This window comes from Aythya marila (genome assembly GCF_965140915.1).
Source record: "Aythya marila genome assembly, chromosome: 24".
NCBI classification, from domain to species: Eukaryota; Metazoa; Chordata; class Aves; order Anseriformes; family Anatidae; genus Aythya; species Aythya marila.
The window spans coordinates 694,650-711,115 of NC_139065.1; the positions used below are offsets into that span (position 1 = coordinate 694,650).

At 46.5% G+C, this 16,466-nt stretch overlaps 1 protein-coding gene across 1 annotated transcript; it reads left to right on the forward strand.

The window, feature by feature from the left end:
• The first annotated feature begins 251 nt into the window (after positions 1-251).
• On the forward strand, positions 252-12,192 carry DYRK3 (dual specificity tyrosine phosphorylation regulated kinase 3). The gene is made up of 3 exons (XM_082778624.1): positions 252-527; positions 1,386-1,501; positions 5,473-12,192. The coding sequence occupies exons 1-3, from the start codon at positions 488-490 to the stop codon at positions 7,042-7,044; spliced, it is 1,728 nt and encodes a 575-aa protein (XP_082634750.1). The 5' UTR covers positions 252-487; the 3' UTR covers positions 7,045-12,192.
• Positions 12,193-16,466: the final 4,274 nt, after the last annotated feature.

The following is a 16,466-nucleotide window of genomic DNA, read 5'->3' on the forward strand; positions in this document are numbered from 1 at the left end:
TTGCGCCGCCGGTTATCTCAGGCGTCGCCTGATTACCGCAACCCCTGAGCCCACAGAAGGGAAAAATAAATAAATAAATAAATAAAACGAGGCCGGGGCGGCTGCGGGGCGTCATTTCTGCAGCCGGCGCTGCGCCGAGCCCCTGGGGGGCGGCAGAACGGGGGCTCCTCGGTGGGAGGGCAGCTCCGCGACCCCCTCAGGAGCCGGTGCGGCGGGGACGAGCCGTGCCCGTGAGGGAAACGGCGGATAACAGCGGATAACGGCGGTTAACGGCCGCCTCATCGGCGGGGAGCGCTCCTCAGCCCCGTCCCCACCGTGAGGGGGCAGCGCCGCGCCCCGCCCGCCCCGGCCCCAGTGCGCAGGCGCGGCCGGGGGCTCGGTTCCCCTGGCAACGGGCGGCCCCGCCGCGGCCCGCCCGCCCCGGCAGCGCTGGGCCTGACGGCGGCGGCGGCGGGCCGAGGGATGGGGGCCGCCCCCCGCCGCCACCATGCTGCTGGGCAGGAAGCCGGAGGCGCCCCTCGGGGCAGGTGAGGAGGCGGCGGAGACCCCCCCGGGGTGTTTGGGGGGCTGGGAGGGGGGGGGCGGCGGAACAATGCGGCCTCCGGGCTCCCCTTCTGCCGAGCCCCGGGGCGCGGCAACGCCGCTGCCCTCACGGCGGGGCCGGGGGTGGGAGCGGGCCCCGCTCGGGGGGCTGCTGGGGGGGCTGGAGGCGGCGGGCGGCCTCCCCCGGGGCTGCCTCAGCCCCCCCGGGGCCGTGACCGGGAGCCCGGGCCGGTCGGCTGTATCGCGACAGGGGCGCTGACGGGATGCGGTATCGCGATAGCTCGTGGGTTCGATGTCGGGTGCGCTGAGCGGTTCGGTTTTAGGGTCTTGAGCGGGGTTTGTCAGATGCTGGGCGAACCAACGCGACCCTCTTATTTATTTATTTATTTATTTATTTTTGCTTTTTGCAGCAAATCTGCTAATTCCCTCTCATTTTTAAGGGATAACCTACTTCAAAGCCAGTCCGACCAAGTGCCTACGCGTGCGCTCATTTTCTGTTGTCGCCCTCAATGAGGCTACTTTGGGATTATCCTGCTTAAGGGAAAAAAAAAAGGGGGGGGGGAGTGCATTGGCTAAGGTTTCTTAAGGGTGTGTTTGCAGTGCAAAAAAATGATGAAAAAAGAGAAGCTCTAAATTAAAAGCGTCATAAATTCGGGTTTCCAAAGAGCTGTGTACTCTGAGGTATTAAAGTACAGCCCAAACATCAGAGTTAAATTCTGAAGATTATTTAACAGCTGACAGAGAACTGAAGGTCTTACTAAAACATGAGGTGTGCTTTTATCGTGTGTCTCTATCCGTGCGAATCGTTGTGACTGACTGGTTTGTGTATGGAACATTTCCAGCCAGGTTTGGAGACGGATTATATGATTCCTATATGAGGATAGATCAGATCAGGTACCAAGAGTCTACAAATGAAGAACAAAGCCCCTCAGGACTTCCTTCCCTTGGAAGATCAAATGTGAGTATTTTAAAGTCTCCTGTGTGGAGGCTTGGTGTGGCATTGTATCTGACTATAGAGAGTAAATGAGACAAGTGGGATGTGGCAGCCTTTCAGTAGCTTATTTAGTATGGCTTTTACTAAATATAAAAACAGTACAGCATTTTGCTGAACGTAAAACTTGCTAGGCAGCATCAGTAATCCAGTATTATTATCCTTAGCTCTCATTTTAATTAAGAAATTTATTTTACAAAGGGTTGAAGTGTTCTGCTCTGCCACCTGGTATGCTGATAAGTATGTAAACCTACACCTTTTGCTTCAACTCTTGCACATTTCCATTTCAGTTTCACTTATGAAAATTTCAGGACTTCGGTGGGGGGTTGTGTGTCTTCCAAACGCCTTACAGAAGTACCTTCCTTCTCTGAAAGCTTTGGCATTATCTTCCACTTCATTTGCTAGCAAAATAGGTCTTTATGGAGTGAAGGTGTAAACGTGTTTCTCTGCAGGAGCTGTGTTTCCTAAACAGGTGTGGAGTTACGGGATCTTTTCTTAAACTGTTCCAACTGAGCAGTAGTAGTGGTGTTCAGCTGTGCAGAGATCTGACCTTTATACGTGTCATAACCGTGTTTTGGCTGTTGTTGAGTTCTGGCAGAAGTGAAGGAGCTTGTGCTTAGGAAAAAAAAAAAAACAACACAACCCTCTAGAAAGTGAAAACAGACATTTCACCAAATAAGCTGCATTTGAAAATCATCACTTTGTGTAAACTTGTTGTAACAGACATTAGTAATGAATTTGGTCTGTGCCATTCACTGAGCAAATTCAGTAGTGCCGGTCTGTGTTTCCTCTTTTAGCAATTCTGAGGGAGAGCAGCAGAAACATACAGGTTTCAGGAGCAGTGGATTGTTTTGTGGGGGGCATGTGGGAAATCCTAAACTGCAGGGCTTAAGTCATAATTTAACTAGAATTGTTCATAACTGAACAGAAGCCAGTGCACTGGAACTGTCAGGTTAAATGCAAATATAATTGCATGACTGTTTTTTTTCCATGGTGTATCTTATCCTTCACCTATATTTTGTCCATCAAGACTGTTAACTTTTTAAGACAAGACTAAGGATTGCAAAATGCCTAGTTTTGCCATGATAGCACGTCAAAAAATACAACCTTAGTGGCGGCTTGCAAGCAGGAACTGAGATGAAGCGTGCAGGGATTGTGATGCTCAGTTTTGATGGAGAAGTGTATGGATTTAAGTGATACTCAGTTTCTTTCTTTGCAAGATTTCTGTATTACGATTTAATGTAACGTGAGAGTTGCAAACTTCTGAGATACGCAGCTGTCCATTCCTTTCATCTTAGTGATATAAGAGAGCATAAATGTTTCTGCTTTGAGAATAGATGGGTTCAATTCAGTTTGTGAAAATAACTGATGAGCTTTTGACAACCCCACTGTGTAGGAACTGGGTTAACCGTTTTCATATAAAACTTCATTTTAAGTGAGAAGGATGTGAAAATCTTTAATGTGGTGCCAGTTGTGCTGTCGGTCCAATTTCTGGGCTTCTAATAGCATATTTTATCAACAACAAAAACTGGGCGGCCTGTGATTTGTAGAAGAAAGCTGCTGAAAGAAAGCTGATGTTAGCCAGAAGTCATCTGACTTGGTGTAGCTCTCCTGGGCTGGAGATTGCTCTCTATTTGTGGCTCACCGTCACGTGGCAAATGATTTTGGTCGCCTCCTGAGAATGAAATTTCAGTCCTTGCTGCTTATGGGTGTTGAGTCAGGTTTGAGATCCAAAGCCCCCTTCTCTAAGAAACAGTTTCAGGAGAAATGTAACCATGAATTCCTTGTTTGAGTAGGAACTTAAAATACAAAATGTTTGCCCCAAACAACAGCACTAGGGGAGTTGCTGTTGCTGCTGGATAGGAAGTATTTGAGTATTTGGATGCAACACTGTTTGCTAGGCCTGGTCACATTGCTAAAATTGATGACATTCAGACGGTTAACACCATTTTTTCACAACCAGATAGTGAAAGGAATTGATGTAATAGCTTCCATCTGTGCGGTACAGTAACACCTTTTGAAGTCCTGGTGCTTAATTCATCCAGGTGACTGCAGGAAGCTGCTCTGCAGGGGCCTTGCTGATCTAAGCTGCCCCGGGACAGCTCTGCACCAGGATGGCTCTCTGCAGAGCTGTTCTGCCACCTCTCCTGAAGCCAGGCTGGGCAACAGCTGCTTCTGTTGTGCACACAACTGAAACCCAAGTAGTAAGAACATGAAGTTTTGATTTCAGAGGTGAAAGTAAGACTCCTACTGATGAAGGGCAGGCTTTCTTCCCCCCTGGGTCCCCAGAAACTTCAGGAACCAAAGAAGCATGAACCTCGTTCCACCTTTGTGTTTGCTGTTTGTTTGTAAACTTACTGTTTGTGTGTGCTCCGTTGAATAGCTGGCTCCGAAAATACGCCGCTCTTATCTCAGAGGTTCAGCCAGACTCCGAGAAAAAGGCGTTTATCCGAAGTTACCAGGGTTGGGCTTTGTTTTTCCACTTCAGGGTTTCTGGAAAGGCGTGTCTCTTACCGTACGCTGTGGTTTGGGGTTGATAGGACTCCGAGTAGTGGAACTTAGTAGGATAGATCTGATGGCATAGCCACCCCTGAGCTACAACTGAATTCTGCAGAAAATGCCCATTTTTTGGGCTCGTGAGCGAAACTAACCCTTCAAGGCAGCGCTGACAAATAGACTCTTAAGAGACATGTAGCTGGCTTTGGCAGGAGCATTCACTTCCCTTATTTACAGACTGTGCTAAGATGTTAGATTTTATGTAACTAAAAAGGAATTTGGTTTTATGGCTGTGGATCTGCAGGTTTATTTATATTTTTGTTTGATTCCTGTGTAGCTATTTTGGTTTTCAGGGATTCGGTTTGGCATGTGTCTCAAACCTTTATTTTTAGATTAAAGGACAGAATGGAAAACAGATGTTGCTACACTAGTCACAGCTTCTTCCTTGTTGCATGGGATGAAACAACGCCTCCTTGCTGCCTGTCAGCAAGGAGCATCAGCGGGTAGGAAAGGGGAATAACTGCTGTGCAAATAAGGGACTGAACTCCAGGGAGTTCGACACTTACTAGTTTGTAAAAATGACAAGCTTGAAACATTTCACAATGCTTTTCTCACATTTAAGTGCTGTTTCCGATGCATTCATTTCAGATGTAAATATTTTAACGTGACAGTGTGTGGCAGTGGTTACACGCTACTGACAAAGATGTTGGAGTAAAAGATATTCTTGATTATTGAGGGCTGCCAAGTCTCTTTTGTAGTAATTATTCAGCTATCATGATTCCAAAGTAAGTATGGATATGATGTGTTTTTCCTCGTTAAAAAAGAAAGAAGGAAAAAAAGCCACCACCAAACGTTTATGTATAGATAGACATGAAATTTATATCATTTATGTGTTTTATCTCATCCTGCTGTCATCCCTTTTCTCCGTGTTCAGCTTGGTTACACCAGCCTTATGTCACTTGCTGTCATGTCTCTCTCTTCCACCGGCGCGCTTGTCTTTGCAATATTCCTGACACTTCTCTGCACGTTCTTGTCGTGTTGCGTGTCTCAGACAGGTGCAAATTGCATCTGTTGTCGGTTGTGTTTGCTGCACCCACGTTTAAAGCTAAACATAGCCGTTCCCCCAGCTGTTTGCTGACCACGTGCATACCGGTAGGGATAGGTACTGCGTCCTTGTTGGAGTGTTTGATGCTCTGGGGTTCGCCCTGTAGGGACTTAAAAATACACCGTGTTTGTGCACGTGCCTGTTCCAGTAACTTGCATTTTGTGCTCCCTTCTGTAATTACTCCTGTAGCTTGAGCTAGCTTAGGTAATACATCGAGCTCTTTATATCTAAAGGAGATGCAAAACATGCTGGTGTTTCTATTTGTGATGTTGCTTTCTTTCTTAGTCCATGCTTTAAACCATAAAGTAAAGGTGATTTTTTGTTTCTCCCTCTGTAGGTTTGTAGCAACAAACTTGCCATGAAGGATCACCCTCTGACTGGAAGTCAGGTCAAAGTGGAGCAATTATTTGAGGACTCTGGTAACAGAAGGAGCAGTACTCTGCAGTCCGCAGGAATTACTGGTTCAGAAAGATCTCTTCCTTCCCTGGCAAAAGATAAGAGTATAGAGAGCTTAAGCACTTCTAAAGGTGGTGTTAGTTCCTCAAAAGCACACAAAGCCATTTCCCAAGCTCCAGAGCAAGCTGTCAAACAGTACAAACACCAATTGTCTGCTTATGAGCAGCAAGAGATATTCAATTTCTCTGAAATTTACTTTGTGGGTCCAGCTGCAAAAAAGAGGCAAGGAGTAATTGGTGGTCCCAACAACGGAGGCTACGACGATGACCAAGGCAGCTACATTCACGTGCCCCACGACCACCTTGCTTACAGGTATGAAGTGCTCAAAATCATTGGCAAGGGCAGTTTTGGACAAGTTGCTAAAGTCTACGATCACAAACTCCACCAACACTTAGCCTTAAAGATGGTTCGCAATGAGAAGAGATTCCATCGGCAAGCAGCGGAAGAAATCCGGATTCTGGAGCACCTGAAGAAGCAGGATAAAACTGGCAGCATGAATGTTATTCACATGCTGGAGAGCTTCACCTTTCGGAACCACATCTGTATGACTTTTGAACTCTTGAGTATGAACCTGTATGAGCTGATTAAAAGAAATAAGTTTCAGGGCTTCAGCATCCAGCTGGTACGCAAGTTTGCTCACTCGATACTGCAGTGCTTGGATGCTCTTTATAGGAACAAAATCATACACTGTGACTTGAAGCCAGAAAATATCCTCCTGAAACAGCAAGGGAGGAGCGGAATCAAGGTAATAGATTTTGGGTCCAGCTGTTTTGAGCACCAAAGAGTCTACACGTACATTCAGTCTCGATTTTATCGAGCACCAGAGGTAATCCTAGGAAGCCGCTATGGGATGCCCATAGATATGTGGAGTTTTGGCTGTATTCTGGTGGAGCTATTGACTGGATACCCTCTTTTTCCTGGAGAGGATGAGGGAGACCAACTGGCTTGTATGATGGAACTTCTGGGAATGCCCCCTCAGAAGCTTTTGGATCAATCCAAGCGAGCCAAGAACTTCATCAACTCCAAGGGTCACCCGCGCTACTGCACTGTAACTACACATGCAGACGGGAGAGTGACCCTGAACGGGAGTCGCTCGCGCAGGGGGAAAATACGAGGTGCTCCAGGGAACAAGGACTGGGTGACGGCACTGAAAGGCTGCGACGATCCCTTGTTCATCGAGTTCTTAAAAGAATGCCTCAGCTGGGATCCTTCGGTGCGCATGACTCCAAGTCAGGCTCTAAGGCACCCGTGGATTTGTAAACGAACACCCAAACCGCCCAGCACTGACAAAACCTCCAGTAAACGGATATCGAGCTACACGAGTTCCTTCACGGGAATTGGCTCTAAGTTGCCTCCTGTAGTTGGGGTAGCAAACAAGCTGAGAGCGAATTTAACCTCCGACTCCAGCGGCAGTATACCTCTATGTACTGTGCTGCCAAAGCTGGTCAGCTAATAGCGGGCTCTGTGGCTCCAGAACACACACCTTGTATTTTAATCGTTTGTTAATAACGTGTAAGGAAGTTAAATGCAGAGGTTTTTAATGGATTTTACTTTTTATTAGAGGATGAATCTTGAATATAAAAAGTTTAGTCAAAATGTAAACTTTTAAAGGGCTAACTTTGATCAAATTGTTTCTCTCACAACATGGTGCATATACCGCTCTGGATAGGTCAGCTCCTCTGCTGAGTAAAATGAGTTTGACAGATGTGCTATTTAATAATGCTGTTTTAGACATCAAACTTTCTTATCAAGACGGTTTAGAAGATTATTTTGCTTAAGACAGCAAGGGAAAATAATTTAAAATGCATATTTTCAGTTAATCCCCAAATTAATTATTTTTATTTGGGGGAATGTTTTCACATCTGTTGTCAAAAGCACAAGTGCATTAACGTAATGCATTAAGAACTTGCTTGCAAATGGCTAACTTACGTTTGAAGAATTTGATTTCTCTGTGCTGCTTTTCCCTTACCTATTCTGCCTGAGATTTTTAAAAATACCATGGGATATAAACACCAAGAGAGTTTGGTGTTGAAATTTTGTAGTCTGATTTTAAATTTTTATTTTTTTTTTCAGAAGACCTTGGAAATGGCACAGAGCACAGGATATCTCTAAATAAAAACAATTTCTGTGCACTTGCTATCTCCCTTAAAAACCTATGGAAAACTGACAAGGAAATTCAAATTCAGCACTGGTCCATCACAAGTGTGGACCAGTGTGTTCAGGCCTAATGAATCAATTATATGTTTTTTAGAGCTCAGATTTAAAAAATCAGTTCTGCCAGGTGTGTGTGTGTGTGGATTTTGTGTGTGTGTGTGTGTGTTTTTTTTTCCTGTGTTGTTTCCAAAACAAAAATGTTGAATTTAAGGAACCATCGAATCTGGGGTCTGTTCTACACGTTTGAGATTCTGATCATTTAAAAAATGTCTTTGTTGTGTAGAGTGAATTCCATTGCATTAGGTGGAGCTCTTTTAATAAAAAAGCAAAGATGCCGCCCTGGTCAGATAAGGAAAAGATTTGAAGGCCCAGGACTATAACTAGAAAACGTGGGGGACAGGCCTAAGTGGAAGAGTGCTCTGAGATCTCACCGTAACCTATAAAATATCAGGAAAAACCGATAAGTTGCAAAAATCGGTGGATCCAAATCAAAGTACATCATGGGATGAATCGCTTTATTTCTAATCGTATTCCTTCAGGTCTTTGAGAGATGTTTCTGCATGCTCGAGATGCATGAGCTTGTATTTCCTTTATCTTCCAAGAACATGAAATGGTGGTGTGACCTGTAATGACAACAGCACAACTTGTTCTGGTTGTTAGTACTTGGAGCCATATGGCCCGAGTCCATTTACAAAAGCATCTGATCTCTTGCCAGGTGCCTGAACACAATTTTAAATACAATTTAGAGCTTTTATGAAGAAAGGGTTTTAAATTTAATGAGTTTCTCCGTAGCAGGTTTCTGATGTTAAAACAAGGAGACTCTCATTATACAAACAAAGGAATTATCAGGGTGATTTTTAAGATAAGGTGACCACGTGTTCAATACGAGACCCTTCTTCTGAGAAGATGGGGCTGCATTTTCTGCTCTGTTTTAATTACAGCACTTGGGAAATGCTGGATGGAGGCTTTTGTGAAAAAGCCAAAAGACAGACCCAGAGCTCCAAACTTTCCCGGGCTGCTGCTCAAACTGAGTTTCTCACGCATTTAGTTTTCCCAAGTTCTTTTGTTTTATGAGTATGAATGCAATAGGCTTAGTAATAATATGAAAATAACGTAGTCTAGCCTTTATCTGTGCAGCTACAAGTAATACCAGTGTGTGTGCAATGCTCATGGCTCACTTCATAATAATGCAGGACTGGTATTTTTTATTTGGCTCAGCCTAGCGAAGTTTTATTTGAATGGAGAATCAGGAAAACAGGGAGGGAAGTGGTAGAATAGACCACCAATTTTAGCAGAATCTCTAGAAATGGGGCAGGTTTTTTCAAAGCCAGAAATATTATTCTTCCTTCTCTGCCCTTTCCCATATGCATTTTCAACATATTTTTTTTTAAATGTACGTGGGGAGTGAGGAGCAATAAGTTGGTAAGAAAGAAGCGTAGACAAAGAGCACTTTATGTAGAAAAACTATAAAGTGATGGTGGTGTTTGGAACCTGGAGGAAGGCAGGAGAGTGTTCGTGTGCTAGGAGCTGTGCAAAGAGAAGGTGAAATAGCTCTTCTCCAGAAGTAGCAAGTAGTGTCTTGGTTCTGGGGCATTTTTATCTCTAAAATGCCAGATGCAGAGTGATTAGATCTGGTTACTGGCAGGTAACTTCCAGTGTCACAGCCCCTAGCATACGTACAGTGCTCTCACTTAAAGCTTGTGCTTTGAAACTACAAATACAATAATTATTTGGCAAGAATATAGCTTTTTTTTTAACCTAGAAAATGTGTTCATCTTGACCTGATGAAACAAGGTGCTCTTTGAGTTGTGTATGGCTAAGAATCAATCTCACTTACCTGGGACTGTTCCTGTAGTTCAAAGCCAAGTGCTGAGCTGACTGTCTTGCTGATCTGGGGCTCTTGCCTGCACAGCCATAGCAGATGAGAAGCAACAAGAAGCAACTTCAGAAGATTTTTGCTGTATTGAAAAGGGGTTTCTTCATCACCCAGGGAATACAGCTAATGATATTTTGAGCTTGTTTCCATTACTAAGCCCTCATTTTCTTTATAAAATACATGATTTCAAGGAAGTGTGACACACTATTGCCAAAGCAGGAGAGCCCATCAAGTTAGCTGATGGATTTTGTGTCTGGGACATTTCACCTGGTGAGTTAGCACAGGAGGTGCACGCAGCCACGGGGCCGGAGCAGAGGCTGTGCTGCTGAACAGTATCAGCTGGAAACTGCAGGTGCACTCACAGTGGCTGTCATCACTGAGATACAGTCAAGTCTCAAATTCACACTGATTTCACAAATTCTCACGAATTTTTGGAAAGCTGAACACTAAGGAGGTCTGAAATCACTAGAAGTCCATCATTTTAATCATTTGTGATAGTGGTTAGGATGTTGAATGAAACTGATACAAAACTTGTCTAAATAGAATAACAGCAGCACTGATTTCTGAGGTACCTCTTTGTTTTGCAGGGCTGTTAATCTGCCAGCACTAGTGAGGTTCCACTGGAACCCGAATCATGCTCTTCTAGGAAGTTAGCACAAGACAAATGCAATTTACTTGAGTTTGTAACAGACATCACATTTCTAAGAATCTTAATGAAGTCACCCAAACTTGTTTTAAACTGTTCTTTACAATGTTTCCTGTTTGACTGCACACGTTGTTAGTCTCTGTATCGTGAGTAACATGCTCTGTTTATTGTTTGCATCTTAGCTCTTTGTTTTAGCAATATTTTATAGAAACAAGTGACAAGGCATGGGCATCGCATCCGACAGATACATGTTGCTTTCACACTGGGGTCCAAATATCTTACAGCTGTCCTAGTTGCAAGGAGAAACTTTGTTTTGGTGTGAACTCAGCGGGACAGTAACGTATTCACTGTGGAACATGGTACTACACACACCAAACCGGGCTGCGTTCAGTTCTGCACAGCTCTGATCGTCCTGGTGGGAACTTGTTTCACACCAGGGATCTGAGCACAGAGGTCGTCTGCGTACGCCAGGTACTCCTTGCCAGAGGTTTTTATCCATCCATTTTGGGTAGGAGCTCTAGGAGTTCAGAACAAACGAATCTGAACGTTTTAAGGCACGTTTTGTGGGCGTGCGACGCAGTCTGAGCTTGTTTACAGTAGTTGTGACCTGTGAGGACTTCATGCAGTTAGAAGCTGTTAAAGGTAGGAATTTATTAATAGAGGTTCTTTGCAATGGTCATCCTCTTCGAAACTACCTCTGAAATAAACCTAGGGTCCTTTTTAAGGGGGTATGCACTGCAGACTGCAGCTCTCTCTCTTTTTTTAATACTGATAGCTGCTTTGGCTGCCGAACATGTACATGATGATCTCAGCAATGTCTTACTAATCCTCGCCACACAAGCAAAAGGCTGATTCTGCACCCAGAGATCTGTGCTGAAATGATTGATACAAATCCCCTGCCTGCCAAAGTTTAATACTGTTGTGGAAGGGAAGAGCCAAAATAACACGGGAAGGTCTGCAGTACTTCTGTGCGGTACCCAGCTGAGATTCAAAGCAAACCACACTGAAAACCCTTTTCCTTAATAGAAAAACTTGCAACTTTTTCATGCCTTGAGCACTCAGAGTTGTGGGTACCCAGCAGTTTTGAAAACTGGACATCATGGTTTTATGTTGAGAGTATAACAAAGAAACCACTTCACTTTTTTTTTTCTTAATTTGATACGGGTTTGGGGAAACGTATACACTTCATCCTTCACATAAAGGAGCCCTTGAGTGTTGTAAAACTCCACTAAAATCTTAGCTTTTTACTCCCACTGTCACGTGTAAAACCCTTGGGGTGTCAGAGCAGTCTTGCATAGGTGAACATGGTCGCTGCCCTCAGAGGGTGCAGTGACTTAACCCAAACGCAGTTCTTGCAGGCTGGCTAAGGAGGTCAGTAAGCCTGTGCTGAAAGAACAACCCGTGTTCCCTATACATAGTACTGTGCCTTATCATTTTACCAGCCTACATCTGTCTTGGTGCAATCAAATGACTATTCAGGGGTTCTTAAACATCGCAGATGTTCACACTCAATGTCAATACATCTGAAGAACTTGCAGGTTAGCCTTTTTATTATAAATATTGTGAAGAGATGTAATAAGGTGGAAATGTAGAAAACACTTAAGGTGCATGTGAATATAACTCTCTCTGTGAAGGAACACTTTCGAAATAAGTCAGTCTCAAACTATGTATCTAAATGTAATGGGCAGATATTTCCTAAAGTTGTACTTTGGTTCATTTTTAAAAGAAAATAAATGCATAATTTTCTTTAGCAACAGACTGTGCAAATTCCTGAAAGACATACTTGGATTAATATATACAGAATACACGTAGATATTTGATTATTTCCAGGTGGTGTGGCTTACTTTGTATTGCCAGATCCTCACTTCTGTGGCATCTAGAGATCAGCAGAGAATTTTCAGGCCGCGCGAGCAGATGATTTCAGCGTGCCAGTGCTAAATGTGATGAGCGCTCTGATCTGACGGACGTTCTTCCCATTAACAGGGCCATAATTAGAACTTACCAAAGTTTTGCCATAGCATTCTCTGCTTGTCACTTTCTTATTTAGTCCACTGCAGAGCTTTTTAAAGCTCAGAATCCTGCTTATCCCTAGGCTGCAAGGAGAAATCCAGTAATAGCCACTTAAGGAAGATTTGCTTTTATTAGAAACCTATAAATGGGTAACTTACAGTACACAAGTGGATATTGGAATAGTTTGGAGATGAAATCATCCCGCAATAAAAAGGTCTCTAGCTATGACCTATCCGACTAAATGATGTAAGTTACGTGCAGAAAGTTTGCAGGCAACAGAGTGAATTTTTTCCTTATTCGTTTTAATGTGGGTGAACGTCAGATGTTTGATTAAAAAATAAATAAAAATCACAGCCTGGAAACAGTAACAGAATATGTACGTACAGGCAGTTCAGTGATCTTTGATTTTATTTGTTTGCAGTATGGATTTCCATACGTGTAGCCTGTAGGCACAGTTGCTTCTCAGCCTGCTGCAATTGCTGTTTTTCAGGGCTCAGCCTCTGTTAGGATTTTGTGGCATTTTCCCAGGCACAGCACCCCGTGAAAAAGAGCAGCCTTATCTCGCCACAGGACAGTAAGGTGCTGTGCTTCACAGCTTCTGCTCTTCAGGGTTACACAGCCTGCTGTGCGCTACCTGAGGACTGGGAACCGAGCACAGGGCTGCGCTCAGGTAACTCTGCCTGTCTGCCTTACGTTGAGGAACGCCGGTGTAAAATCAGCACCTTTGCACAATTCAATCATTAATTAATGAGTTTCTTAAAGGAAAAATTAACCAGGAGATTCTCGAATCATTTTCACAAGCAGAAGAGGAGGAGATTTACTAGTTCTACTCGCATTTTGCCCTACTCCCTTCGGTTCACTGGCCCTAACTCCCCCTTACAAAGCGAGGGGACAACGTCCTGCACGGCCGAGGCATTCAGCACAACTTTCTTTAGAAGCAGCTGCAGCAGTCTAGCAAGGGAGTTGTTTATTTTTAAAAGTCATGTTTTAAAAATACAGGTTGAGGGGGTTTGTTTGTTTTCTGAAGCCACCCAATAATTTATGCTCATAAGCCAGAACTGTTCCCTGGTGAGCGGCTACCCTGGAGCTGCAGATTTGGGAGCTCTGCTCGGCACCTTTCAAAGGGACCTGCTGCTTCTGCGAAGTGCCAAGAAGTTCCTAGGGGAAAAAAAAGCCATTCTACATGGCCTCAGAATTGCAAGGATTCTGGATATGCTTTCTGGTGACAGGAACAGCATGAATTGCTGATGGTACCTGCACTCATGGCAGGGCAGCATCCCGCACACCTCCTTCCAGGGGAGCGCTCTGCTCGTACCATGGGTGCAGAGGGGCGCAAGGTGTTGGGGCTGTCACACCACATCTGCCAACACTCAGCAACAACCCGCACCATTCACACTCCTCGGGCTGTCCCGGGCTGCATCTCCTGCTGTGCTGGTGAGGACGAGCTGCCTGGCAGCCCCTGGCAGCCCCGCACCGAGCTCTCTGGTGCAGGTGGCAGCAATGACAGCAGCAGCTGGAGCTGGAGCCTGCCAGAGCTCTGGGGTGGTTCCCGACTCTCACATACAGACGGTGCTTGCCTGTGACTCAGGGTGGTGTGGACTGCAGAGGTGAATCTTGCCCATAATTAGGTTTTCTTTAAGCATCAGCTAATAAGCTAGTGCTAGTCTCCGTGTGATTCATCTAATCCTTTTTAGAAACGAAGCCCTTTGCAGCACAGGAGATGAATGAATGGGAGGCAGCGCCGGGTTTGTTTTCCTTCCCCTTGTCAGATCAGCCTGAAGCGCTTTACAAACACTTCGGGACAGCCACATGCGCAGATGCCCAGAGCTCCCTTTTCCTCTGAAGACTTTTCTTGTCCTCACATGCGTGTGCCTTCTTGAACAAAGCGTGCCCGACGTACCCGAGCTGTTTTCCTGCCGTGCCACCCCCGTCCCCCCGGTGTTTGTGCAGACCCAAAGGACGAGCGGGGCTGGACTCGGCACCAGGCACCCGCGGAGGCTGAACTTATAAGGAGCTGAAGGAGGGCTCGGTGTGGGATTGCAGGGAGATGGGCTCATCGGCACGAGCCCACGGCCGAATTTCCTCTGGCAACGCGGGTTTAAACGAGCTGCCCCTTACGTGAGCTTCAGTTTGTTTGCTTTGTCTGGAGGGCTGAGATGCCTGCCTGAATTAAGCCCGGCCATTCTTAACGGCTGAGGATAGCTTTCTAAAGATGACCAAGGGCCAGCCCCGGCCTCCTGCCGAAGTGTGGAGCCTTGTAAGGGTTTGTGCTCCTCTCGGGAGCCTGGAAACTGGCATCGGGCTCTGCAGGTGGAGGAGGGAGCATTGGGGAGAGTTGGTTTTCTGGGCAAGGGGGTTATAGGTTAGAAGACAGAGAGCACAGTTAGGGTTAAGAGTCATTAAGCAGAGCAGAGGAGGGGCTGAAAGAAAGGAGAAATAAAGCCCTGAGGTGATGCAGAGCAGCGTGCCCCCTGGCTGGCAGCCCTCGAGGAGGGGAAAGCAGCTCTGGCAGGGCAGGACTCAGAAAAAAAACAGGATTTCTGCCCTGCCTGCTCAGCTGGGGCTTCTGCAGCTCCCGCTGGCCATCCTGCCACAGGTGAAGGATGAGAAGGGAATAAAGACTTCACTCGGTGCTTCTGTGGCTCCGACAGGTGATGCTGGAGGTCACCCATGTCCGACATGGCCCCAGCCATGCATGGTGACAATTTCTGCTGTTCGGCCACGGCCACGACACGGGGTGAGAGCAGCGCCGAGCTCGGGAGCGACAGGAGCTGCAAGGCGTTGGTGATGGATGGCAGAAACGAGGTGATATTGGAAGTCTGGGCAGCCAGCTGTAAAGTCATCACCTAGGAAAGGTCACGCGAGTGATTCCCACCAGAGGTTCCTGCTCTCAGACCTAAGCACTAAATAAATGTGCCAGCAAGCAGGGGTGGATTTAAAAAAAAAAAAAAAAAAGTATTTATTTATTTTTGTATGAGCATGGATCTCTGAGACATAAGCTGTATATCCCCTGTATATCCCCTCACAATTCCCCTCATTGCTGCTGCCCCGTGCAGAGCTCAGAGCTCAGCCAGCCGTTGGCACCTTTGGTCTGGGTGCTGCCACGGGACGGAACGGGGCTGGGGGCAGCTGCGGGGCCCAGACACCACGGGGAGCCCTCCCGGAGCTGTACGTGCCCCAAGAAGCGTGCTGCCTGCCTTGTCCTCCAAGCTGATAGGATTTAGGTGCTTAACTTCTCCTTCAGGGGCAGCTAAGCATGGGAATAAGTGGGGCTGTTCAGTTTCTGCCCCTTCGCAGCGCTGCACGGCCCCGGGAGTGAGTGGCGGTGATTTCAGGCCCCATCTGATGCTCACCCCCCTGTGATCTTCAGCAGTGCCCCCTAATTCATCCCCACAAGGCACAGGCTGCCGAGGGCGGGCGGGTGTTTGGGGTGAGCAGGGGGAAGCCTCTGGTTATTTTGGGAGATGGAGCAGGGAGGCAAAGGGCCCGGCTTTCATTTTCCAGCCAGCTGGTGCTGATTCAGGCTGGATTTGCAGCGACAATTGGTGGGGCTGAGCCCCCGAGAGCCTGGTGAGGGGTCCTTGCTGCCGCTCTGGGTGTTCTGCCTCCCTCACCTGATTTCTCGCTGCGTGAGACCCCGGCAGGGCTTTGGGGAGAAGCACCAAGCTGGCTAGCGGGTAAAAAAGAGGCAAGACCTCCCCGTCAGCTCTTCTCCTTTTCTTTCCCAGGCTGGCGGGATCACATGCCTTGCCATAATTATTTCCAGCCCTCCCTTTAGCACTTGCAGGACGAAGCGTGACCCTTCGACACATCCCCATGTGATGGGAAACGCACCAGAACGACACAAAGCTTTATAAATACTCTTGGATGATTCATTTATTTATTTTTTTTTTCCTATTAGACAACAGCCCGAGCCCCGTGCGTCCTTCCCGCAGTCTGTCAGCCCTCGCTGCCTCTACCAAAAGCTGTCCCAGGCCCTGGTGTCACTCCGGGGTCCAGCAGCGCTGCAGGGAGCTGGCCCGGCCTCCCCAGGAGCCACGAGGGGAGCTCTGTGTGGGCCCAGCTGCAGGTGGGCTCCCCCCTTAACGCCCCCGTGTCCTGGATCTCGCTAGCAGAGCTCTTCCCCCATGGCAATGCTGCGGGATCGAGTGCAAGGCGAGTGCTAGGAAATATTGGTGCCATCTGAACT